This window comes from Aptenodytes forsteri, unplaced genomic scaffold, assembly GCF_000699145.1.
Source record: "Aptenodytes forsteri isolate BGI_AS27 unplaced genomic scaffold, ASM69914v1 Scaffold92, whole genome shotgun sequence".
Lineage (NCBI taxonomy): Eukaryota > Metazoa > Chordata > Aves > Sphenisciformes > Spheniscidae > Aptenodytes > Aptenodytes forsteri.
The window spans coordinates 6122642-6149981 of NW_008794581.1; the positions used below are offsets into that span (position 1 = coordinate 6122642).

The 27340-nt window shown below is 39.7% G+C and overlaps 2 protein-coding genes across 2 annotated transcripts in view; one reads left to right on the top strand and one right to left on the bottom strand.

The window, feature by feature from the left end:
• Positions 1 to 16810, top strand: part of PLPP1 (phospholipid phosphatase 1) — a 43180-nt gene extending 26370 nt beyond the window's left edge. The window contains exons 4-6 of the mRNA XM_009272555.1: positions 557 to 614; positions 13789 to 13965; positions 16186 to 16810. Coding sequence (XP_009270830.1) covers positions 557 to 614; positions 13789 to 13965; positions 16186 to 16311 — 361 coding nt within the window. The 3' untranslated portion in view covers positions 16312 to 16810. The remainder of the gene's footprint in view (positions 1 to 556; positions 615 to 13788; positions 13966 to 16185) is intronic.
• Positions 16539 to 27340, bottom strand: part of SKIV2L2 (Ski2 like RNA helicase 2) — a 48245-nt gene continuing 37443 nt past the window's right edge. The window contains exons 20-27 of the mRNA XM_009272556.1: positions 26699 to 26809; positions 26182 to 26370; positions 24892 to 25055; positions 23394 to 23499; positions 22080 to 22136; positions 21534 to 21696; positions 17165 to 17269; positions 16539 to 16786 (exon numbers count right to left, since the gene is read on the bottom strand). Coding sequence (XP_009270831.1) covers positions 16734 to 16786; positions 17165 to 17269; positions 21534 to 21696; positions 22080 to 22136; positions 23394 to 23499; positions 24892 to 25055; positions 26182 to 26370; positions 26699 to 26809 — 948 coding nt within the window. The 3' untranslated portion in view covers positions 16539 to 16733. The remainder of the gene's footprint in view (positions 16787 to 17164; positions 17270 to 21533; positions 21697 to 22079; positions 22137 to 23393; positions 23500 to 24891; positions 25056 to 26181; positions 26371 to 26698; positions 26810 to 27340) is intronic.

A 27340-nucleotide genomic window follows, 5' to 3' on the forward strand; every position in this document is an offset into this window, starting at 1 on the left:
GGGGAGGTTTAGATTGGACGTGAGGAAAAATGTCTTTACTGAAAGAGTGGTGAAACATTGGAACAGGCTGCCCAGGGAAGTGGTGGAGGCCCCATCCCTGGAGGTATTTAAAAGAGGTGTAGATGAGGCGCTTAGGGACATGGTTTAGTGGGCATGGTGGTGTTGGGTTGACGGTTGGACTTGATGATCTTAGAGGTCTTTTCCAACCTTAATGATTCTATGATAATCTTCTATGAAAAAGGGCACTTGATTTCTAGCTTTCAGGATGTGTTCACTTGCTGTTCAAACTTCAGTCAAAGGGGTAGTACTTACTACCTAATGTGGAGATCAACTTAATGCTGCAATAGGATAGCTGCTGAGTAGTGAATTCAGTGCTGTTTGTCAAAAGCTGCTGTTGGACATAAGTGATGGCTGTTGTTCCTAGATAACCTCCTTGAAGAAAAAGCATGAAGGTGTTTGCATTTTTCCAGTTCACTTGTGTAATATAAATTAATATCACTGTAGACTGAGTATTGCAAAAGAAAAATAATGAGATGTCTGCTCTCTTCTCTTCCAGACTATCATTTTACTCTGGCCATTCTTCGTTCTCCATGTACTGCATGCTCTTCCTAGCAGTAAGTATGCTCTTTCCATCTAAATGGCAACGAAAAGTCTGTTATCTACCTAGTACAAAATTGAAATATTTACTTGGCTGTTCTGTGCAAAGGGCACTCCTTTTGTAGGATGCTTGTCTGAGATAATTAAAGATTTCTCAGTAGGAGTTGTAAGGGAACACCACTGATACTGGGACAAGAAGTAGAATTATATTCAATATGCCTAAAAATACTTAATATGGTAGTTGGCTTGTGTGTCCTGTCTAAAATGAACCTGGCGACAGTGGGTTTGGAAAATATGCTGCTACTTAAATTTAGTTATATTGAAAGTATTGCAAGCCATATAAAAATATATAATAAGATATGTCTGACTTAATGAAACATGCAAAGCCTATTTAAAAAACAAAAACCCTAAACTTAAACCCTGATCAAATGTGGGTGGGCCCATAAGCACAAAACAGGAGATGAACCTGAATTTTTAAATTCCTTTTAATTTTCTTCTATCTTTTAGGGACAGGGAGGGAGAGTGAGGGAAACGAGGGGACAGATCTGTCTGTGGAAGTAAATGCTAATGATAAGATCAATTCACTAATGCTTCAATTGGAGCCTAATATATTTCAGTTCAAATTGTTCCAAGTCAGCTAGGGCAAATTATTTTCACTGCTAGGATAAGCTTTGTAACACTGAAAGATTGATTTGGTTATTATCCCCCTGCTAATTTGTAATGCAGAAGGTATTAAACAACTTTGTGCAATTTTGTTGTTAATGTAGTTGTAAAATTAAGCTCTAGTCCTGGGTATAAATTGCAAACTAACACATACATGCCAGGATCTTCACAGAGCTCAGATTCAATTTGCCTTCTCATCTTGATTGTATTTTTAATTTTTTCGCTGTCTCTTGGCAATGGTATAACATCCACAGCTAGTGGACAGATTATTCAAAATAAACTAAAAGCCCCACAACCGCATATAGAAAGGGGTGGCTCTTCAGTATGACGTAGGTCTTTTTTAACTTTATTTTAAAATAAAGCTTTTTCAGAAGCTCAGTGTTCAGTCTAGATCTATCATTGCAGTTTGTGGTTAAACCTGTTTAGTTCCTCTCCCCTCTCTTACATGTCTTTATGTAATGTAAATACAAAGAGTTCATAAAAGTATTATGTCCTGGATTTGACTAGAATATAGCGCAACTTCCTATCTGTCAGCTCTTTTTTTTTTTAAATAATGAAGTCTCTTTACTTGCTCATTGACTGGCAGTCTCCAAATTATATAGGTCCACTTGTGATATGATTCCAAAAACAAAACCACTATTTCCATAGTACAGTGGAGCAATTACGGCTATATAGCAACCTAATACTGACTTGCTCCATTGGGTTCAGCCATACCCTTCTGATCCAGCTGCTCCGTGCATGGTTTGTGTTGAGCAATGTGAGAATGTGATACTGCCACCCCTCAGAAGCACAAACTTAGAAACAAGAAGAAACTTGCTAGGTGTGTGGCAATGAGTATGGTTTATAATTTATACTGACTGGATTACGGTCGTTTGGCAGGGATCTGAATCTGTCTGAACTCTTACCTCTGTCACGTGTATGTGTAAGGAGAGTCCTGCTTGCTGCAGCCTGGGGAAATGGTGGTGGTCAGAAGGACTTCTCAGCTGGTGCAGACTGAGAGAAAGGAGTTGCTATCTTCAAACCTTGCATCTGTTAATTAAAACCTGTGTGTGCCCCGGCTGCCTGCCCCTCTTACCCCCCACCCCCCCCCGTGCTGTAATTCTGAGACCATCTTTAGTTGAATACAATTTAATAGAAGATGTGCTGAACAGCTTGGACCTTGTTTGTTTAACCTACTAGGATTTGAAAAAATGCAGCCTTTGGCAAGAAAGTCAAGAATTCTTTATTTTGAAGATACAAACTTCATGTGGGTTGAATAACGCTTTTTGTAGTTGCCTGTGGCATGGTTTTTCTTAATCCATGCAAAGGAGCTTGTGTGGAGAGTTCCTGAACAGGCAGCTATGAACCTTACCTGCCTTGGGGCTGTGTGTGTGTGTGTGTGTGTGAGCTTTATTCTTAGCAACCTTCTGCATGGGGGAGAGGTGGGACAGTGGAGTCAAACCCATCCTCTGTATGCCACTTTGAAATGCTGTAAACCCAGAGCTTGTGTCAGTCCTGGTTCAGCAATGAAGTAAAGCTTGCTGTGGCTCAGCATGCTGCTACAGAAACTGACCTTGTGTTCATTCAGTTCTGTAGCAACTGTAAGACAACATGGCTTTACTTAGCTCCCTTAAACTAGAAGGGTATGAATGTCTTTAACGAATGTCATGTTAAGAGTTAAACAGTAAGTGTTTTACTGGAGATAAGTTTGTTATTCAGTAAATGTGTCAACGAGTAGCCAGAACCCTGGCTGGAAGAGAAGGCATTCTTCATCTATTCCTGCACCCCGGTTTCTTGTCTTGTCTCTGGCTGAGCTATTGCCCAGTACAAATAAGAGGCTTTGTGGAGATTAGACTTCTACTTTCTTCTGTCCTGTAATAAGATTATTCATCCAGAAACTGTTGGGAGACCTTCATAGGGACATCTGAAGAAGGTTAATGACTCCTGTGCAGGATGTTTTTACCTTGCTGATTAACGCAGCATTACTGCATACCAGCCTTTGCACTGAATGTGGTCTTTTTTTTTAAAAAAAAAAAAAAGGAAAAAAGGAAAAAGTACAAACATCTTTAAGCAGACAGCTACTGCAGGAAGGTGAGGAAAACGGCTTTCTAACCCTCCCCCTCGCCCACGTGGCAAGGCAGAATGCTGCCACTGGCTCTAAACAAAACCTGTGGCACTCGATAACCTGTTCATTAACTGAACTCTGATGCTGGCTTCATCTGCTTTTTGCACACTTACTTCAGCCGTGGACTGAGTCATGAGCAGGACAGAATCGTTAACATGTGGCATTACTCATAGGCAGTATTAATCGTAACCAGACACTAGCATGCTGGTTTCTGGAGAGACTGGAGGAGTCTGCCATATGTGCATACTGCAGAAAGCATACTCTTGTATGTTGTTTGCTGAACACGTGTACTGTGTCAGGTTATGCATTTCAAAAATGAGGGAACATTCTGGGAGAATCAAAGGGGGAGTGATTTCTGCCACAAACAGTACAAACACTGCAACTATGAAATGAGAGATGCTTGAAGTGTGTGGCTTAAATAAAGCCACCTTGCAAAGTACTAGGCAAAGTAGTGAAACACTTCTGCAGCTTCAGTTACTTACAGCAGAATTGCTGAATTACAAACCAGTTAGAACAGGAAAAAGCTACAGTTTGTGCACTTGCACATGACGGATTAAAAATGAACGTGAGGTGGTTCATCAGCATGCTCAAGTGTTTTAGATGCTTTAAACCTTTGGTGACATGAGAAATTCCACAAGTCTCAGTGGGAACTGTGGTATCTGAGTTCTGACTGTATGGCTTCGATGGTATTGGGAGAAAAAACTGCAATTTTGAACATAATGCTGTGCTGCATATCCCACCTCATAGTCAGGGCAGTACATAGAAACACCTGACAGCTCAGGCTTTGTATTTAATGTGAAGGCAGTTGTTGGCAAAAACTGTAAGCTGTAGGTGCTGCTGGGTGGGTGTATTTTTAAGAGTTCATCTCTTAGGGATGCTGTGATTTTAATGTCTTCATATTCTGGGGGCTTCATTACCCTGGAAGTAGGGATTTTGTCTAGATGAGCTCTCATTTTCTTGCTTCAGGAGCATATAGAAGCAAATGTGTGACTTAGTTCAGAAGGAAGGATAGAAGCTGAAAAGCTTAAAATTCCAAATTGAAAATATGTAACATGGCTTTAAAAAAAGCTAAAGAAACATGAAAGAACATCATGCCACATGAACTGTTCAGAATGAATAGTCTAAGCAAGTACATATCTGGGAATTTGAAGCATTTCTCCTTAGTTTGTCTTTTGGTTTGTGGGACAGCACTGGAGAGCAGAACTTAACTTTTAACTTCAGGATTGGAAATATTTGCTTGCTATGTAATTTGTTCCCCAGCATTTACAGTTACTTAATATTGTCTTTCTTAGGTTCCTTGCAGAAGCAGCGTTCACCTTCCATGCATGTGGGCAGTCAATCTTTTAAAGGTTATCTAAATAAAAGGAATGAGTCTGATACCATGTCAACTTACATACTTACATAATTGATAGCAGCTTCATTAAGCTAGTCCCTGCTTAAAGCCTTTTGTGGCAAACTATAATGAATTTACATTTTGTCACCATGTTTGAATTGTCAGTGTGCTAAATCTCTACTTGAACTGGTCTCATGTAGCTTGCTGTATGTGACTATCTGGCATTAAAACAGAAGCAAAGGCAGTGTCTACTGCAAATCACTGTGGCACTTGCCATTGAGAAAGGAGGTTTGCTCCCCTGCAGAGTAAGGAGAAGAATGTATTAATTCTGTTTAATAAAACACTTATCTAACAAGTTCTAAAGGAATGATAATACGATAGAAATGTGTAGATTTTGAGTAACTTTAGGGAATATTAAATAATTTACATAATCTACCTATTTAAATAAGCAGTAGTGTATATCACTTATCATTCTTACAGCATGGAGATCACTGCTGCATTTTGCATAACTGGATGTTATGTTATGTTGCCATGTACCTGTAAAAAAAAAAAAAGCCGTTGTGTCTAGCTGGACCAGTTTAAGGCCTGGGTTTTCAGCCTACTACCAGGTTAGACTTACGGTTTCTTTTAGTTTCTAACTCATTGGTGTATGGAATGAGTGAAACCACAGAAAAAATCTGCTTGCAGACTGTCAGGCCAGGAAGTTGTGGTGGAGAATGTATTTTGAGAGTCATTTGGCAGAGCTAGGTGGGTCAGTTTCGGACCAGACGGAGCTGTTATCTCTGGGATGCTTTTGCCAACAACAGCTTTATGTGGAAACTAGAGGGGGTTTGAGCTGCAACAGTCTGTGGGAACCCAGTGACCTAATAACAGATGCTGGATCCCAAATTGTCTCTGTCATCCCCTCCCCCTGCTGCTCCTTTCCCTTCATAGTTAAACAGCTGGCATGATCTCTCTTGTATCAACAAAACCCATTTTATCTTGGCTTGGAGAATGGGAGGGCGAGTGTAGTTTAACACCTCCTCTGGCAATGTCCACGCAACCAAACTAGCACCCTAGAGGGGGAGATGCTGCAGTTAATCGTAAGTTTTTGCTTCAACTTCTTTTTTTTTTTTTTTCCCCCCAAACTTACGTCTGAAAGCTATTGTAAATTAAAATGCTAAATGCATGCTGTCTTCAGTAGCGAGGATGACCCCACTGCAACTGCAGTTGGCAGAAATGAGCGGGCCCTGAGGATCAGGTTGCTGTAATGGAGTCTGTCTTGGCTGTAGCTGGCCTGGGCACTTCCCTGCCTGCACCTGACCCAGGATGAAGAACAGGGCGGCAGAAACCCAGCCAAGCTGCCCTGCTATTCTGGGGATGGCAACGTGTTTGTGTTGCTTAGACTTGGGACAAAAGGGGATGATGAATCTTTGCACTATGTAACTTGAGTGGCACTTAAGCTCTCCCACAGTTCATTGGGAAAGAACATCTCGTGTGTCCAAGGCCACAGGGAATTACAGATGAGAACAGGAGGGTGACTGGTATTTCAGTGACCTGGGCTGACAGCCTTCTTTTGCAGAGAGATCATAGGCTAAACACAAGTGAAAGTGGGGTTTAGGCTGCTTTTTGTACTCATGCTCCTAAATGTGCCAATCAAGCTTTGCTCTTGAAATCTCTTACTTTAATTGTTTATGTTGGGATTGGAAGTTGAGTGAAACAGTGTCCAAATAAGAGCCTGGGAGCCTTTAACACAGTATTTTAGGTATGTCTGTTTGCATGGCAGTATTTCTTTACTTTCCCAAATGCTACTGACTAGAGCTACAAAACAGTCCTTAACGTGTTCCTGCCCACATGAAAGTTGAGGACTACCTAGTCTTCAAAAACTAATGAAAAGACATTTGTTACTGAAAATGTTTTGTTTAGCTATAGCTGTGGGTAGTACCAAGCATCTTAACTTGAAGGAGAGATGAAAAAATAAAGGGTAACTGGTGATTCTGTGAGGCTCGCGTATGGAGACGCTTGTGCTTCTACTTGTATGCATTCCTAGTATTCTTTTAATATTGGTATTTAGACTTTTTAATAGTAAGCAAACGAAGCAAAATGACTTCTCCATAGTTTGCTTGGGAGTTACGGCCGTCCGTAGTGATGAGATTATTGTGAATTGGCTCCTGTAGGACTGAGCTGAAAGCAATACCTTGCAGTGCTTACATTCTTGCAAAAGTTTCTATAACTTGGTAGACACAACAGAACAATACTTACTCCAAGTAGAAGGAACACATTTTTCTTCTCATCAGAAGAGAGCCAAGTGTTAGCATTTGGAATGGAATAAAATGTTATTGTTTATCCTGCCTTATGGTAAAATGAAGTCAATAAATTATTTATGCAATATACAGCCAAATTGAGGCTGGAGGATTAAAAACCCAAAAAACATTACTGGTCCAGTGGGAATGTCTGTACAGAATAGATTGATTGTACTTTTGATATTGAATTGAGAGTTGGACTATTACTAGTAACAGACAGGATTTTTTCCCGTTGCATAGGAGGCAGCTCTTGCATGTCAATTGCCTTTTGACAGCAGCATGCAGCTATCTTAAAAAGGCCAGACTAGTACATATTCTGCCTTTTCTCCCTAGTCTAGTCATTTTTTTTCCCCTTAATTCAGCTGTCCAGTGGATCAGTTCCCTGTACCAGCTCACCACAGGGCTATTCAAACATCAGAGCTGGCACAGGGGAATCAGCAGGAGTACATGGTTGGAGTAAACGGGATAGACCATCCCTTTGAACAGCAGCCCAGATACACCTCCACCTTGAAGTAACTGCAGACCTATATCCTTTTCCTTCACTGCAAGGGGAAAAACTAATTCTGAAATGTTGCTTCTCTTTCCTTTTTCTCCCCAATCAAAATAAAACTGAAGAACTGATAATGCTGCAGATATACCAGGGATCATAAATATGTATTTGTTAAGAAAAGGAGGAGATCTCATTAAAAAGGCAAAATAAACTTCCAGTCTAGGTTTCTTTTTTCTTTTTTTTTTTAAAGAATCCCAGCTCATGAGTGACTCATGAATTCTGCTACATCTCTGTAGTGCTTTTATAATACAGTCTTCTGTTTGGATGTGAGCCTGTTGTGTTTAAAATTACGTGGGATAGGCATTATCCATATTAACATTAAGCTTCACATGAAACAAACTGCACGTTGATTTCTGGTTTGCAGGCAGTGTCTTGTTGGTTGATGCCTCGAGCTCTGTGTTTATTCACAGATACAGTGCTTACAGGTATAAAACAAGTTGTTGCATTTGTATGTAATATTTGCATAAATACAAGATTGTATATGACAGGTTATTTCTCAGCATATCTTGTGGCTCTCGGCCATTGTTTTGTGCTCAGAACTGCAATTTTTAAACTGTTTCCTGGATTTCTTGCATTTCCTTGAATTCCAGAGTTTGTGCTAGCTGAAATATGATTAATAGCTTTTATACAAAGCTATTTGAATAATAGCTTTTATACAAACTGGCTTTTATACAAAGGAATCTGTAAAGTTTCCTGTAACATACAGAAAGGGAAGAGCTATTTTACAAACCTTCACAGAAGAAGTAGAAAGCTTGGAAGATCTCTGAAGGGGGCTTTTTTTCTTCCCTGTTGCCTAGTCTGAGCAGGGCAGAGGTGTCTTGGTCTGTACTGCTGGATTGTTGAGCAGGACTGGAACAGGGAGATGGCAGATCATCCATCTGTCTAAATGTTTGTTTTCTGTTGCTTTCTAGCATTATGCAAGAATCCAGGGTGAATGTCTCAGCTCTTTCATTCTCTTGGAGGATCTTGTTTGAATAACTGCTTGTATCAAAGCTACTCAGGTGCAAACTTTGTCTTGTACAAGTGTGTAGTACTGCGGTTACTGGAGTCCCCTCTCCTCACAGAAAGGCAATGATGCTTATTTACTGATGGAGTTGGAGGGTGGATGGTTACTTTGGCGCTCTGTGCATCTACTCAGCTTCCTAATGGAAGACTTCACAGACTTAGGAGCGGGGCGGGGGGCGATGGAGTTTTCCTATCCTACAAATGTGCCTTGATTCTCAGCCTTTATTCCTAACCCCAGGTCTCCTGGAGAATTTTGCCCCATGTTTTATCATATTAGTTACTCTGAGGCTGTTTTTTTCTGAAGAATTTCAAACACTGGTGCCTCCCTTCTTCCACCCCTGCCTCATTAACAAAACCACCAAAACACAGTACCTACATATCCCCCTCCTCCACCCCAGAAATCCCAAAGCCAACCACACACATTTGTACACACACTTGAGGCAGCTTATGCATTACTGTTTCAGAGCTGCTTGGTTTGGGAAGAATCCTTATGGTGGATTTCCACAAGCACTGATTACTGTTCATGGCTCTTGAGGCTTTTTGGGTCAGCAGATTTGCTTTGAAGTATGAGCTTTTCTAACTGTAGTCAATAATGGATCCAAACACTGACTGTAACTGCAGTAGGATCTTGTGCCCGTTCCGAACAAACAGTAATGCCATAGGGGTTTTTCTTAATGCTCAGGCAGATATCATGAAACCAAAGTTAGACATGACTAATGGTAAATGCTAAGCTAAGTAAAGTCAATGCCATTTACTTGCTTCCTCCCAAAACTTGTATTGACTACTATGGTCTCTCAAAGTAGGGCTTTTTTCATAAGAAAACTGACTTTCTGCACCTTTGTTTCTCTTCCAGACTCTTACTACTTGTACTGGGACAAATTGAGAAGTGTTTTCATTTCCCTGTGTCACAGGGGAGTTTTCTCTCTAGGAAAACCATATTCTCTCTCTGTTTTGCTATTAAGTTCATGATGCTGTGAGTATATTAAGATTGAAGAGATAGATAGATAAAAATAAGAGGAAAAATAGGTACATCTCCAAAGGGAAAGTGTGCTTCTGTTCCTTAGGACAGAACAGGACACCTGTAGAAAATGTGATTACTAGGGCCTTTTGATATCAGGAAACATAAAATGCTATTGAAGAAAATCCACTGTCAAAAAGTGACATAACAAATCAATTGGTACAAGTAAAACTCTTCCTGGGTGGGGGAAAAAACCCCAAAACTTTTTTCCTTTTGACTTCCATTCTTGGAGGACTGAAAGTACAGGAGGATTTCCCGTACCTTAATAGGCAAAAGATTTTGCAGTACAGAATTTTTGTGTAATAAGATTTTGGAAAAAAGCTGAGAAGGTATTGAATGAAAAATGACCGAGGAGTTTTAAGTATTGAAACTAAGTATCAGAAATATGACCTCAGTTAGTGGAGTGAGTAGGTTCTGGTGGATTTAAAAGAATTTTGTGCCCTTAAGGTGGGTATGTGAGATGTTAGCTGTTAGGAAATTTTCTTGTGAAGCTGCATGGTTACACCTCCAAAAGTCCATCTAGGAAATAAAAGTCACTATTTTTTAAAACCGGGTAGGCAGGCATGTGTATATGTATCTTAATACTGCTTTGGTAGAAGAGCAAATACTTGAAAGCTATGCGAGAAACATTAAGAGTAGCAAATAATTCTCCAGTTGCAGAGACGCTTCCATTCATGTCTGTGGCTTCTTGCAAGAAGCCACAAAGTGGCTGTGAGTTTCTCTTCATTCCTGTGTGTATTTTTAGAAATGAAGTACTAGACTATAGGTTAAGAACCTTGTGTTCAGGATGTGTGTGGTGTAGAGAACATACTTTCATTATAGAGTGAGCACTAGCTAGTAGGGAAAAAAAATTGGAGATTATTTAATCCCATTACAAGAAAGTTTCTATGAAATCTACTTGTGCATTTTAAAAAGAACGAACAAAACCAACATGAGAAAGGGCAGGATGGAGGAGTGAAGAGAAATAGGTCATAGCTGAATGGTATTATTGAACGAGGAGACAGATGCTTAGAAACAGGATAGGAGGTAAGCTAGCATGGTCAAATAGCTGTCACTGATAGGAGCACGTTGCTGCCAGAACAGCTCTGGATGCTCCTGCTGTGTTCGTAGGCTCACAAATGTATTTCTCAGCAACAAGTGAAATGCTAGTAAGGGGCATTACAGTAGTAGTAACCAGATGATGTTTCCTAAAGTTCCTGCTGCTTTCGTAGATTACAAGTTTTACTTGTAAAGTTACTCCTTTCTAGCAAAGAGACTTGGGTGGGGAGATGGGCAGGGATTGCTTCTGTTTCCCTTCTTCAAGCCTGTGCTGTAAACGACTTCAAAGAGGAGCAAAAGATCCTGAGGGCATGCTTTGCATATCGGGAGGGGCTCTGTAAACAGTCTGAAGTAATTGCCTTACATTAGTCAACAGAGTCAAAATAGTAGTAAGTGTTAATGCAGCGTAACACCAGGACATCTCTATATTGTGCATGTAATGCTATGTAAGGACTAATACTATATAAGGGACTCCTGGGCATACTTCTGGTATCAACCTTGGTTATATTTAATGAAATTATAAGGCAAAAGCTCCTTCCTCTCTTTGGCTGCTTTATTTTCCTGTGCAGTCCTGCTGGCCTGTTTCAGCCCGGACATGTTGCTTTTGTCTTTCTAAGAGTCATGGTAGTAGGAAGAATCTTTTGCGGGGGAGCATGACTGCCTGAGCCTATTAAAAGCAGTGTCAGTTTGAAGTTAACCTGCTTAAAAATAACATGGCATTTGCCATTGCAGCAGCTGGTTAGTAAGTGATTACTCTCAACTGAGCAAAAACATAGCAGAAAAAAACAATTGTAACCAGAAGAACAGCTGCTACTTCTGAAATTAAACACAGCAGCGATCAGTCACACTGACTGATCTGTGGTATGATTTCTCGCCCTTCTCACACCTAGTTTTAGAATAATATAAATCCATCTGCTGGTAGAAGGTGCAAGAAGGGCTTTAGGCATTTCCTGTACAGCTACTGGAGTTGGTCGTGTGAGGAAGCGCCTAGAATTGATGAAGTCTGTAGCCAACTGCATGTGTTCTGCAGGTAATAAAGCAGCTCCAGATCTACTCCATGACTAGAGTTTACTCTCTTAGTACGGAAATTAAGTCTTCACGTAGATGTTATATACAACAATATATATAAATCCAAGTTTCTTGTTTGATGCTTTGTCAAGCAGAAAGAAAACCTGAATACATGCTGTGTAAGAGAGATTCAAAGGCTATTTTATTGGTCATTCGGTGTTGTGGGCTGGCATCTTTCCAAGTTTGCTTTTTGTGTGGCTTGCCTCATTTTCTTCCCCTGTTCGGAAGTAAACCTGGTTTCCCACCTATCTGCAGTTGCATAACCCTTTTTCTTTCTAATACGACTATACATCTTTGCCAACTACCAGAAATCCTTACATGGAAAAAACTTTTACAGCAAGGTATTTTTAGCTGACTTAAGCAAGCAGAATTTAGTGAGAATAGGGAAAGAGGAAAGAACAGCCAGTATTGAATCATCAGCCCTCTCTTCTTAGGCTACCAGCATGTGCTCCTTGGACCCACCTCTGCTCCATCTGGCACTTGGGTGGTGTTCTGGTCTACTGTTGGAAAATCCAGAAGTAGTATTAGTATAAGACCATTAAAACACCTTTTGTTAAAAGAACTGTGACAGCTAATTTTTGAAGCGGCTAAACAATATTTTCCCTAGTGGTGAAATTAAGGTCCCCAGAAATAAGCAGTGCCCACCACTTGAGGGGGGGTTGAAATTATTTTCCAGCTCAGGCTTAGCTGTAGCTTCTTCGGTCTGATTTCACCCTGATCTTGCTATTAAAGAAAACTGGTTATGGATAGGGTTGATCTTTCTGATGCTCCATTTACAGCTGAAAAAGTCAGCATGCCAAAATTATGATGCAAGTTACTCAGAGAAACCAACCAAACATTCCCCAGATGTTTAACTTTGGAAAGTAGCACCTTTGCATCTACAGTGCATGCTCTATACCTGTATTTACATTGTAAATGTAATGCTTCTAAAAGGTAGCCATGGCTTTTGAAGTTGGCAATGGAGGCATTTACCAGAAGTTTAGTGTGCTGTCTTAGTGCCTGAAGCCTGTGTTTTAGTTAGCTTCTACGATTTCACAAGACCATCAATCAAGGTTTTGTACTCGACCTGAAGTTCCTAGATGGTACTGAGAAGATATACTCGAAATGTTAAATATAACTTCCAACTGTATTGTTCTTCTCCGTAAATACGGTAACTATGGTGCCTTTTTTGGTGACAGGATTAAGTTCCAGAATAAATTCAATTATGTTCACAGGGTGGATTTGGAGAAGCTCCTCTTATAGCTGAAATAAGAGGTCTCTGTCTTAGACAGACCAGAGAAGGAGACAAAAGCAGGGTCTTAGATTAGATGGGAAAGTAATGAGTTAAATACATGAATTTGAGGTAACACATCAAAAGCATAGATATACACAACACAAATAGAGCTGAGGGAAGAGAAAAAACATGGGAACTGCACATATGCACTTGCTTACCAGAGTGGTAACCAGTGGTAACCATTAATATGCAGCTAAAAAAGGACTAGGAACAGATGGAGCTCAGTGAAATACACCAGTGACAACTGAGGAATGTGATCCTAGATGTTATCAATCATATCAAGTTAGTTCTGACGCTTAACTACAGCTGGAATATTATGCTAAAAGTTGATAATACTAAAGGCGACTGGAACTGAGAATAAAGTTAAGAATGGCAGCTCTAGGTATAGAATATGTTACTGAAGATGTTAATGGTCTTCCTGCTCAGAGCAAGATGGGGCTCCCTGTATGTGGAGGACTGTAAATTTGGATGGTTGCCAGCTTTTTTTTTTTTTTTGTATAAGACTTACCTGTAGTTAATGCAGGAGTAAAATACTGGTTTGACTTCCACTGGATTCTTTCTAAGCCTTAAGTGGCTCTGGTATTACCAGTACCTTTATACTGAAAATAGTCATTTGTCACAGGGGTACACATACAGCAAGTATCTATATGATGGTGTTATGTAGTTTTATATAAAACATAGACCAACTCCATCTTAGCATACTTGTGAGAGTATAGCTCTTGGGACATCTGTGGACATTATCAGATGTCTCTGAACACGAATTTCAACTCAACTCTTTGAACAGATCCAACACAATTTTACATGATTACTGCTTCTGTATTTACTGCATTTTATAATTATTTTTCTTTTCCTTTTAGCTTTACCTTCAGGCCAGAATGAAAGGAGACTGGGCAAGACTTGTACGTCCTACCCTACAATTTGGTCTTATTGCTGCATCTATCTATGTGGGTCTCTCACGTGTTTCTGATTACAAGCATCATTGGAGTGATGTTTTAACAGGACTCATTCAGGGAGCAGTGGTAGCTGTGCTCATTGTAAGTAATTCCTGAGGGGTGGGTGTGGGTGTAAATGCTGCTTTTATAAACAGCTCCTTAGCATTGCAGGCTGTTCAGAGGAAAGCAGACCTGTCTTCCTAATGCTTTGAAAATTGCTGGAGAGAGGAAACAACTCCTTGAGCTGGATGTAGCAATAGTACTTCGGGGAGTGCAGCAGACTCTGGGCCAATGATGAGATAAGTGGCTGTTTTAGCTGTTAGGCAACATGAAATTGTCCCTGCCCAAGAGCTTTTCAAATAACCAAGATGGAAACAGTCAACTGCAAAACTGCGTGGGCCTCTATATAACTATACCTTTCACTTCTAGCCAAATTCTAAATCTCAAGTACAATAGCAGAGAACTGTATATGAGGTAAGCAGGGCAAAAAAAGGCCTTTAAGGATAAGGACAGCGTGAAAGTGTCTGCCTCTGCCAGCTTATACAGCCTGTTTTTTTTTCAGTCTGATGGGAAACTAAACCCCTTCACTTCTTGCATGCATTTTGGGTGCTAAAAGGGTATTCACAACATCCAGCATGTGAAGCTTAGCTGTATTGATGAGTGAAAAGCTATTCCAAGGAACAGAGAATCAGCTAAACTTAGAGCTGCAGACCTGATTGACTTAGTGGCAGCAGTTGTGCTGGCTGTCACCAGAGTGCCATGGTTGATTCATCCATGGGAAGGGACAGATCAGAGAAACTTCTGGTTCAGAGACATGAGCTAATTGAGGTAATACTGAATACCAAGCACTGAGGCTCACCTGGAAGAACCACCTCCAAGATAAATGCTTTCTCAGCTGAAAGTCAGAAAGGTATGGTTTGTTTCAAGACAAAACTTTGTTTACTTGTTGCAATCAATCATCAGAACAAATCTTGGAGCAGCTTTGGGAAACCCTACATACTGCATTAGCTGTTACTAAATATCTGCATGTTGACTGAAACATAATCCTACCCCTCATTTTTTACAATCTCTTTTTCTAAGAAAAGGAGTGCAGGGAATGAAAAACATCAGGGATTGAAAAGCTGAGGGCACCTTTATTAGGAAAACAAGTTTAGTGAAGGGTGTTGGATGATTGAGAGGGTATCTTGGAGATGCTTGGTAATACAAGAATGAGTAGAAGGTGGCATTACAGTGAACAGAGTTGAAAGGTGAGGAAATTATTTTAAAAAACAAAAACCCCTAAACAAAACCCTTATCTGAAAGAACTGAAGAGTTCACCTGCAGAAACAGAAAGCTGAGGTAAGAGCATGCTGGGGCAGCAACTGCAAATGGAGCACTAAATTGAGTGCCTTCAGCATTAAGTGGAAGCTGGAACTCATCTGGTATGCACCTGAAGCAGCATGCTGGGTCATCAGCCAGCCCTCTGTGGAAGATGGTTTCTTCCACTGCCCTAACCTGTGTTCTGCAGTTCTCAGGTTTGCAGTGGGAGGGGAAGAGGTGATGTAAGAAGGGAAGGGATCATTTATTGCACTTCATGCAGCACTAGATCCTCCAGCACATCTACTAGTATGACTTGAAGTGGGCAGAGGGAAGAGAGGAAGCTGCAGAATTGAATCAAGGCACCTGTCTCGTAGTCAGTAGCTGTGAAGGAACTGAGGTGGTGTGTTCAAAGGAATGCAGGAATGGATAATGTAGGCCTTACAGCTGCTGGAGCTGTGGGTGAGATACATGTATTGGGGAGGGAGCTGCTGTGAACCTTGCCAAGGAGAGGAATCCAAGCTTGGTTTAACCAGCTTTTAAAGAAATGCAGGTGAGTGTGACACTCCAGGGAGTAACAGTTACTAACTATTGAACCCTCTTCCTCAGCTAAAGCACAAGCTGTCCTGTCCTGTTCTAAATAGATTACAGAATAAATTTAACCATACATGCGATATGGGCCCTCAGCAAGCATATCTTGCCCCTTCATTTAGAGTTGTTCAAACTATGGCTATTGTAATGAAGCAGTGCCTGATAAAGCAATTAGAGCAATTAGTCAGTACGCAAGCCTTGAATTTGGCTTAAACCATCAGTGGCTAAGTGGTCTGTGGCGGTGGTGGGAATAGCTGGAGAAAAAGCTATTGAAAGAACAGATGCCAGAATTTTATACAAGACTTCCTAGCAATTTTCTAATGTTTTAATCTGCTTAAACTTTTTATTAGTTTTGATCATGGAAACTACCTTCTGCAAAAGCATTTACCCATTGTTTCAAAGACTTACAAGCTTAACACTAATTTGTTCACTTAGGTTGTGTATGTGTCTGACTTCTTCAAAGTGAGAGGATGTACATTTCAACCGAAAGAAGATTCCCATACAACCCTACACGAGACTCCAACAAATGGAAATCACTTTGGCAGCAATCATCAACCATGAAGAACGACCCACCTCACTCACCTCTCTTGCTCTCTGAAAGGAAAACAATTTCATAACTATGAAATATAAGTCTAACTATGTAATATAAGTAAATACCTTTAAGGGACTGCTGCTGCTCTCGGATGCTCACTTTACCTGTATATAGTAACATCTACCACAGTTATTGTATATCTAAACTTAAAATTTCTGTTGGTTCAAGCTCTTGCTTCAAAGAAAAAAGCTATTCAAATTGTAAATTTTTATTGAAAACATGGTAACAGTTATATTACATACACTGCTGTTTCAACAAGGCATGTACAAACAACTGTGGTTTAAATACACACCATTAAAAGAAATAATGACTTGAGATGGAAGTAGCATGTGAAGCTGATGAACTTGTTCCATAATGTGCATCTAGTACTGTTTTTAGAAGATCTCTTCTGTTACAGGTAAAGGCTTGCAGCAAACACAATATCTCTCTTGATTTTTGTAATCCCTATTAAAAAGGAAAACTGTATTATTATCCAGCAGTCATAACTAACACAATCACTATTTTAAGTACAGTTACAGGCATGTAACGCTTCCTCTACTGCAAAGTATTACAAGTCTTAAATGGAAGTCACTGTACATCCATTTTCAGTCACAAACTTGGTTAAACTGTCAGTATGCATCAAAACACTACCTCTTTAAGTCAAAATTAATAACATAGATGTTATCTGGAAAGAGAGCAATGATGCTGTTTACCACGAAGTCAATACCAGAAGCTTACGTTACCAAATCATTCACCCATACCCTGCCCTCGCTGCCCTACGCCCCCCCCCCCTCACACCCCAGCTTTCTAGAATTACTTCTACTGTGGACTGTGGATACATACCCTCTGCAAACTTATTTTCCAACTCTGTGTTTCCAATGGCTTTTGCAGCCTGGCACATCTGCCGAAGCAGTTCTTCTAGCCTTCTCATACAACGAATTATGCTACCTGTATAAAAAGAGGGAAAACTTTGTATCACCCTGCCACATCATGTCACTGAATAATTCAGTTGCTTGAGCCCACTTTGGACCAAAGCAATAGTTCCTTCTCCAACCCTGTTCAATCTATCTAGAAGCCAATGGTAAGAACAGCCCTATGTCTTAAGCTTGGTTTCTGTTTAACAGTAAATTTCTCCATTGGGCATTTCTTTGAAGCTATGTCCAAATGCTTGTACTGTTCTTGTTTTCTTCTATCTTCACAGCCTCTAACTAATATCTAGTCAGGGGACTTTCTGGGCTGTTTAGTAATTCCGAGTGGATTTTTCTTTCAAGTATTTGTTAAGACTTCCCTCAAAAACCATACAGGTTTTGGGGATTCACAAGTTTGCTGCTTCAAGAACTGCCACAGATAGGTTTTGGGGTGGCGGCTGTGTTTATTTTTTTATTTTTTTGATAGCCCTTAGTTCTTTAGTTGACAGAGCCAGTGAGACAGTAAGCAGTCTGTCTACCTTACTACTCCTGTGCCATTCAGAGTCTATGGACCACTCTACCACTCAATTGCATGCTTACAGTAATGCATACAAGCTCAGTCTTGACATAGCTCCTACACTGCAACTTCATCTCCTCTTTTAACTTGCTTCTCTGCTCAGCCCAAGTTACTGTAACAAGTTTCACAAAATGACCCTAACGCTCTTTTAAGTAGCATGCAACCAGTATGCTGTTTGGTCATTTCCTCCAGCATCATCTCACACCTACAGTCTAAATTACTGTATGCAAAATAACTGTCACAGGGTAAATATGCGATGAAGGGATTGAGAGCAGCCCTGCCGAGAAGGACTTGGGGGTACTGGTGGATGCTTTCATGCTGGACATGAGCCAGCAATGTGCGCTCGCAGCCCAGAAGGCCAATCGTGTCCTGGGCTGCATCAAAAGCAGCGTGGCCAGCAGGTCGAGGGAGGGGATTCTGCCCCTCTGCTCTGGTGAGACCCCACCTGGAGTACTGCGTCCAGCTCTGGAGCCCTCAGTACAGGAAAGACACGGACACAGTTGGGAGTGGGTCCAGAGGAGGGCCACAAAAGTGGCCTTCCATCAGGGAGATGGAACACCTCTCCTATGAGGAAAGGCTGAGAGAGTTGGGGTTGTTCAGCCTGGAGAAGAGATGGCTCTGGGAAGACCTTATTGTGGCCTTTCAATACTTAAAGGGGGCTTTTAAGAAAGCTGAGGACAGACTTTTTAGCAGGGTCTGTAGCAATAGGACAAGGGGGAATGGTTTTAAACTAAAAGAGGGTAGATTCAGACTAGATATAAGGAAGAAGTTTTTTATGCTGAGGGTGGTGAAACACTGGCACAGGTTGCCCAGAGAGGTGGTGGATGCCCCATCCCTGGAAACATTCCAGGTCAGGTTGGACGGGGCTCTGAGCAACCTGATCTAGTTGAAGATGTCCCTGCCCACGGCCCGGGGGTTGGACTAGATGACCTTTCTATGGTTCAATAAAATAGTAGCTCTAGACAAGGCACAGTATCTGGAGAAAAATTGTCCATATGAAAAGAACATTCTACAAAGCTGTTGGGAAAGTGAGAAGTTAGTAAAATAACACTTCTCTTCTAAAAAACATTCATATGGGACCAGTAGGCCATGTGAGTTTATACAGTAAGTATAGGGTTGTGTGAGGGCAGCCGTCTGTAAAACCTATTGCAATGACATGAGGTGAAAAAACCCGTATGTATTCTATTGGACACAAAGCCAAAGCAAGTGAAGCATGGGCAGCTCCTCCAAGCACGGCCACATTGTGTTGTGGCAGGCCCCAGCTCAGCTCTCAAAGATTGTACTCGTCTCCATTTACAAGGCCAACCCTGACAACCATTCCAGGGAGTACTCATTTACAGGCAGTGTAGCTGGGGTTGTTGCAGACATACTTTTTTTGTGCAAGAAAAATACTGCATTTTTGGAATAAATTACTATTGTCTATACTTACTTCCACAAAACAAAACAGTCAATCTGCAATTGATTAATAGGATACTTAGCTCAGTTTATCATTCTTCCCTACAGCTTTAAAAAGCTTCTCTAATTTCTATTTCTCCCCAACACACACATTTCAGCTTAATGACAACTCATGTTCATTAGCCAATCAACATTGCTCCCATCTGTGGCAAGCATGCTTGCTCTTGGAGCACTCGGGCTTATGCTGCAACCTGAAAAGGCAGCCATTTACTTTCGACAACTACAAGCTTTCACACTACTCATAACTGCACCCAAAAGGGGTTTCAGACACTTGACCATCAATACTAATAAAATAGCAAAACGCCATCTATCTTTAGGCTTGTGAGAGTGGAAACATGCCATCAACTCAAGATTTCTATCTAGGAAAGTTCTGCTAGTGCCTGTTAGCCTGGATAGCAGCACAAAACTGAACATTAGTGTCACTCATGAAGAGCAGTCTTTCAGAAAGCACTTTTAATCAGTTTGCAGGGGGGAGGGGGATGATGAAAAACTAGTTTAAAAGAAGCAGTGGCTTCCAATGCACTCTCTAATGGCTGGACAATTTTCTGCCTCCTTACTACAATTGGTGCACAACAGTAAAGTTAGGACTCCCTGTAATAGCAGCAACTCATTACTGCTAATTTCACATTGCCCAAAAGGCAAAGAGGAAAATATACCTCCTTTTAGAGCTTTAATAAGCCATCATGCTATACCTCATGGTAACAACCTCTATGGAAATTAAGACAGGAAGCACTAATACCTAAAATGAAAATTTGTACTTAAGATCACAATAAGGACGCTGTGGTTTTTGGTTTGTGTTTTATTGTTTGTTTTTGGTTGGGGTTTTTTTTGTGTGTGTGTTCTGGTTTTTAATTTCTTTGAAATCACTACAGTGACTTGGCTAACCAGGGCAAACTGCCCTGGGATTTAGCAATACCACACTGCATTTAATGTAAGCGTAACTGTCAGTGGACGTCTGAAGTGCTGTCCTTCCTTTGGGACAATGCACAGAAAACCAGCCTATTAAAAGTTAAGGGAAGAGTCATGCGTCAACCCTTGCCACAAGAGCTGAACTTCTCAAAATAGGCCCATCTAATTTTGAGGGAGCTAGCACTGTTGACTAGGGCAAAGCTGACCGACTAGCCTTAGCCCAAATATGGTAAATAGAAAACGTTACTGCCCTGTGTATTCCGAACAGTCAAGTGCCAATGTAAAAACATAAGCCAGCAACTGCTTCTCCTTTTGCGTCCCCCTTACTCAGGGTGCCTCTACAGCAGATGTAAGGCTCAGACATTCACTGCAATAGGAGGAATCTGCTGAATGCAGAATCAAAGACTGACGGGATTCCTGTTGCTCGCAGGCAACCTGCTTTAGAAAGTTCCTGGGTCTATGCATGGGATTACAGAAGTGCATGAATTCCTTTGTTTTAAGGACTCCCATTTGCAACTGTGTATGTACAAACAAGAAAACAGCATTTGAGAGGCAAGACAATGGTGACAGTAACAGCTTCAAAAAAGGATTTTCAAGTATCAGTCATTACACACAGACTTCTAAGACTGGTGCACCCATCCTACTGTTCTTCGCAACTTCCAACATAGCTGGTAAAAGATGAAATTAGGTTTTTCATTCTGGTTTGACCTTCAGGTGGATGGTTTGTCTTTTTACAAAGTATCTCGGCTTTAAGTCATCCTACTTTTAAAATAATGAAAAATAAGTATCCTTCCTCAAGGGGCAGTTTCTAGTACTCCAATTTTAGGAACCAAATTAACCCAGGTGACAGGTTACATCTAGGCTTTTCAAATACCTGCATTGCACTGCTGTGATGAGCCATCCAAAACAGAGACTTGTTTACCACTTCTCCCTTCTGTCATCATTAAGACAGCAGGAGGAACCTTCAATTTACCAAGTAAATAAAACACTTAACTGTAATGAGGACAAGCGCAAGAGCTGTACTTCTTAATGGCAAGCATTTGGAACATGGTATTTTTAACTAGCAAAGCTAAGCGTTAACTTTTGTTGCAATATTTAGGATTTCTGAGTTTTATAGAAAGTTTTAAAAATGTAGATATATCCCTTTTAAAAAGTCTTCTATAGATTCTAAATTATCAACAGTGTAACTATAAATTAACATATACAGTAAACAAATTTTCTCCCACCTAGTTTCAGCCGTGCAGATACTTAAATACATCTGAGTTAATACATTTTGTGATCTACTATAAGGTTATTCAGAATTACCATTCCATGTTATGGAATTACCATCTCACACCTCCTAAAGAAGAACTGATTAACGTACCTTCAAAGACATCAGTCATTTTGCAGATGTGAGCAAAGTTAGCTCCATTTGCCCATGTATAGACAACATCCATTAGGTTGGGTCTGAAAGAATTTAAGTAATTTTCTTCATCAATTTCCAGTTTTGCTTCTGCTGACACCTTGGCGATTCTTTTTGCACACTCCTTTAAAATAAAATATTTTAAATTTATAATATGCTTAAACAGATTAAGTGTTTAACCAATAGAAAGGCTTGCATATTATTAGGTATTGCATACAGAATGAGGTTTCCTTTTTAGTGTGAAATTATTCAGAATTAGAAAGTAAACCACCGTTTAGTAAGCAAGCTTATAAAAGTTTTTAAAGGCACGCTCTAAATTCGCATAAAGATTTCTTGCAAACAAGATAACCCATTATTACACACTGCAAAGCCACATGCAGTGCCAGCCAAATTCACTGATGATCCAAAATCAAGTCTTCACCATGTGCTTATTATACTTTAACTCATACACTTTACTCATGTTAACATCAACCCTAAGCTCAGACAGATTTCTAATGGACCTATTACCTGCATTTGCCGAAGCGGTCCTGCCAACTGCTCTGTCAATTTTGGCATTTCACTGGACTGAAAAAGAAGACATTAAATAATCTCATGCGCTCCCATACGTTTGCTCTACACCAAATTAAACGCAAAATAGAAGTTCAATGTGTGCTAGTGCCACCCTAAATTATCCCAATGACTTCTCAAACCTGTTACCAAACACCAAAATTTACTGAATTGCCCAAGTACTTGTCCCTCAAACTAAATCAGAAAACAAAATCTTTCTGTACAGTATGCCAGCAGTATGGAAAAAAAGCACCTGCTTCTGAATACTTCCAAAATTCCCTCTATTTAGCTGTTCCATAGTTTTGAACTGCCCAAATGCTGATCATTTACTACTTTATAAAAAGCAAATGCTTTTAATAACTTAAACATCAGTGGTTATGTATGAAAATATGGCTAAAAAAAAAAAACAAAAACTTTTTTTTTTCAGCAACGTTTTTATGTCATACCTGTTTAGACCTGAGTACTATTGTTGAATGAACCACAATATTCTAACTAACAATGGCTTACCTTGGCATCCCTTCTACTAATGAAAGTAATTAATTAGCATCTGCTGCTAATGTGCATTCCACATTTAGAATCAACCTGAGTGATACAGCTTGCTAGCTATCTGCAGTAATATTTCATATGGAAGTTTATTTTTACTGTATTTTCCTCATGATGCTAAACTTCTATACAGCTTGTAGGTGGGAAAACAACAGCATCTGGTATTAAATGCCCATAGTTTTGCTTTTAATAACATACGGTCTGTTTTTTAACAGCTCTTTTGCTATCAATTCCATGTGGTACTGCCATTTCCATCAATAGGTCAAGGGTACTGCCCAAATAACATAACATGGGCATGTCTCAGAATTAAAGATACCCGCACCCCGGAGCGCAGGAGCAGATATTGTTAAGCCTCTTTTTTGAAATAATCATTCTACATTTTAAATTATAAGGATATGTGTGTGTATACATACATAAATACAGGCACATATGTTGAGAATCTATTAATATTGCTTCATTGCATGAGGAGGAAACAGTTGTAGATTCATTACAAGGACTGCAATTTTACACAACCTTCGGCATGTCTCTCCTGAGGAAATATGTTTTAGCACTGAAGCTGCAATACTTCTGGTAAGTTTTATGGCAGTTAATGTCAAACACCTTAGGAAAGGATAAAAAAATGTGCAATGGCTCATACTGTTACTGTTATGACCAATTTCTGGAACTGAATTATAAACAATACTGTTGGTAGACAGGAATGTCTAGAATTCATGAATTGAAGAAGTAACTCACATTCTCTTGAAATACAAAACAGCTTAGTAATGCAGTTGCCTGTTCTGCAGATAAGTCATTGAAAAGACCATTGAACATCATTTCTGTCAGGAGTAGTTCATCAGCACTAAAATAAAGAGAAAAAGAAGGAAGCTTAGGGAAAAGACTTACTGAAATGTAATTTTTAAATGAAGTACTATTAATCTGTTTTGTGAAGCAACTGGATATAGGTAAGAAACAATACCTTCTTAACTTTTTGTTACGGGAACACCAAATAATAATATATTAGCTTTTTAAGGGGGATGCTAATTAATAAGAGAGTGAGACAGTATTCTAAAGAAACTAAAAGCTCTTACTGAACTACAAAGAATCTCTCCTGATAGTTCATAAAAGTTAGTATTAACAGTTGCTTTAATCAGTTTTTATCAGACAGGACATCAAGAGATTGAAAAGAACCAGAGAGTTAGGCAACGTATGAAAAGGACTAAAATTGGTACTGCTGCTGCTCAAAAAAGATTCAACTGGATATTTCCAAGATACTGAAAAGAGGAACAAACTTGCTTCAATTTACTTGTAGAATAAAGACTTAATCATGAATTATAAAAGGAAGTGCATGATGTGGATATAAAATCCAAACATACTATTTGGATAAAACACCAAATTGTTGGTAAGACTACACCTTTATTTTTGGAGTTTATCAGACAATGCATAGGATGGGGAAAAAAAAGTAGATTTTTTTACAAAGAAAAGTGTAACTCATCAGCAAACAGTTCCTGAAAGTCAGGAAGTTGATGAAATTCTGATACAACTTCACCATTTCCTATCAAATTTTGCAGGGGAAAATAGGTATCGAACAAGTATAGGTAGCAGCTTTCAAACTATCTGTAAGGCAAGGAGTACAACAGTCACTGTAACTTTTAAAAATACACAATTCTACCAAAATCTGAGTTACACTCGGAAGTATTAAAGTCTGATTCATGAGTTTCCGTGGAATCTTTACAGTATGTTTCATTATATATGTACCTGCTAAATGTATTGCAGTAAAATGCATCACTTCATAGATCTGTTCTAACAGCCCTATGGAAGCAATTAAGCTGTATTCCAAACTTGTCAGCAACTTGCTAATTGCTGACAGTCACTGTGACACCCTTGTTTGTGAGTGACTCTGTATGAAGAGTCCTGGGAAGTGGAACCATAGAAACTGAGACCATCCTCTCATGTAATGTACAATAGTAAATGAAAACATCACTATTGCCTAAGCTGTGTAAGAAAATAGCCTTTGTTTTGGCATTTTCACATCCACCTTTTAGTTTTAAAATCTATCGTATTTTGTCCTTAAGTTGCTATCTTTACTGCTTCAATCAGTATATTCCCTTTATGACACAGATCACATACTCTCTGAAGAATCTTTCCTCTAGCGATCTCAGAACTTTAAAATATAAACATGACATACTAATTTCAGCAAGGACAGTAAAGTGTGTATTTGTGACAGTAATCACTTTGCACAGAAACCAATTACCTGCTGATTTCACACGCGACCCGTCCTTTCATCTCAATAACATCTGAAGACGTGGCAAACCCCAGTCTTCTCAAAACACGCTTGCGACATTTGAGTTCATCCATTTGTAAGACAGTTCTGGCTTTTTTCAGTTCTCGCTTTGCTGCTTTAATATCCATAGCAATCTGGGGGGTCAGAAGGAGAGAAATTATGTGTTGCTGGTTTAACAGATGCAACTGTTTTAGACATTGTTAAATTTACATACAGGCCTCAGAACAACAGTATATGGACATACCAGTTGACGCTAACTCATCTACCTCTACTAAGAGGAAGGTTTAAAACAAATTAAAAAAAAAAAAAAATCAGCTCCATTTACCCATAGGAAACTCTGGCAAGGTTGGAAAGTTAAGCTATTTACCCCGAACGGGGGAAAAAAACCAACCAGCCCAGACCAAAAAGCGACAGAAGAAATCTTTGGTTGAGAAATGAGCACTCATCTTCTGAGACCTGTACTAAGTCTCAGCTAACCAACTATTCAATCAAATGTAACCCAAAGGCATTATTTCCTGCTATTAGAGCTTCTACAGCGTCTTGCTGTTTATCACACTCACTGTCAACATCCTGACAGTGGGGTGTACAGTGCAGACACCCTCGCAAAAGTCTGCTTGGTCCATCAGGTCTTACCACATGCAACTTTGTGCTGCCCATACCAGAACTACCTCACTTCCATGAAGCGACCCCTGGAGAACCTCTTTTCTGGAGCAGCATAGAAACACGAGAGCTGTTTTTGTGTGCAATCAGTTTCAGTCTAGCAGGGTTCGACTCTATACAGAATAAGTAAGTGTATTGCTTCCAGGGAGTCAGCTCAGGAGGCAGCAGCACAGTGATTTGTATGGTACACTCCCCAAGCTAATAAGCCCCATCAATTCAACTTAGCTCTGCACAAACATATTAAAAGTGATCAGCTTCAATTATCTGTGAAGACTTTCCCTATACTGTATTGTGCTATGCCTATCCAGTGAAAAAGACTCTTGTGGCACCTCTGTAACCTTCTAATCCCTGATGACTTTTTCTGAAGAGTTTTCTCTTCAGATGTACTTCCCATCTGTATCAATCAAGGACATACCACCCACTCAGCTGGACAGGTAGTGACACTCAATAATTTTACTGTATTTAAAAAGGACTATTTGGGCTTGTTAATTTAAAAAGTATTATTTGGGCTTTGCAAATAAAAAGAAGAGCAAGTACGAAGGCAACTATTACTGTCTCTCTCTTCGGCTAAATATATAGTGTTTTGTTTTGTATTTTTACCTGTGCTTTTTTTTCACAAAGTTTGTATACGGTTTCCAAGTTGGGATCATTGTGAAGAGGATGTGAATACATCCTATGCTCAAATGCCTCAACTTTTTGGATTACTTTTTTCAGTCCTTGATCTTTGATGCCCATGTCATCAATAGGGTCTAGTAACGGTACTCCATCGGGAAATCGTTTCTGTACTTCCTAAAAGGAAAAAAAAAATGTTTTTGTAAGATATAAATAAAACAGTAAAATATACTATACTTTTACAAATCAGCTGGCACAACTATAGGGACACAGAAGGCAGTAGTGTGAGTTTGTTATGTGATGTTTCAGCAGTTTTCAAAATCAGTTTAAATGACTGTTGACAAGGAGAAATAATTGACATACATCGTAGCTTTCAACCCCTTTTAAGAATAAGGCTGAAGATGTGACACAAGCTCTAGACAAATTTCTTTAGAACAAGTTGTCTTGGGTTCAAGAGTACCTCACTAATCAGAGCAGACAGCTTACATAGCCTACTGGAACTTACTTGTATAGATTTTAACACACTTTGCCTGTTGTCAATAGGCCTCAGGTCTTTCGGTATGTAAAGTCGAACACTGCTGATAGCTGAGAGAAGATGTACCAAAACAGGAACAACCTATCAAAGAGAGTGCAGTAACTGATAAATCAGTTAAAAATACATTTATTATTACTGTTTCATAGCAAAACTTTACAAAGGAAAAGGAAAACTGAGTACACAAGGACACAGCAGTGGGTAAAGGAATATCAGGAAGCAGGAAAATGTGGGTAATGAGATAAAGTATTAATAAAGAAGAAAAGTAAGTTTGTCCAAATGGGAAATTCTGTATTCAGTTAAATCTGGAGAGAGGCTACAAGTGGAAAAAAAATTTTTCAGTTTTTCTATTACCTTGTCTCTTATCTACTGGAATACCTCTTATGAGCCAAACCAGACAAATTATTGTCATATACTTCACTAGGAATGCTAACAATAGAGAACATCAAATCGGACCTGTTGGAGTGGGTCCAGAGGAGGGTCACAAAAATGATCAGGGGGATGGAACACCTCTCCTATGAAGACAGGCTGAGAGAGTTGGGGTTGTTCAGCCTGGAGAAGAGGCGGCTTTGGGGAAACCTTATTGCAGCCTATCAGTACTTAAAGGGGGCTTAT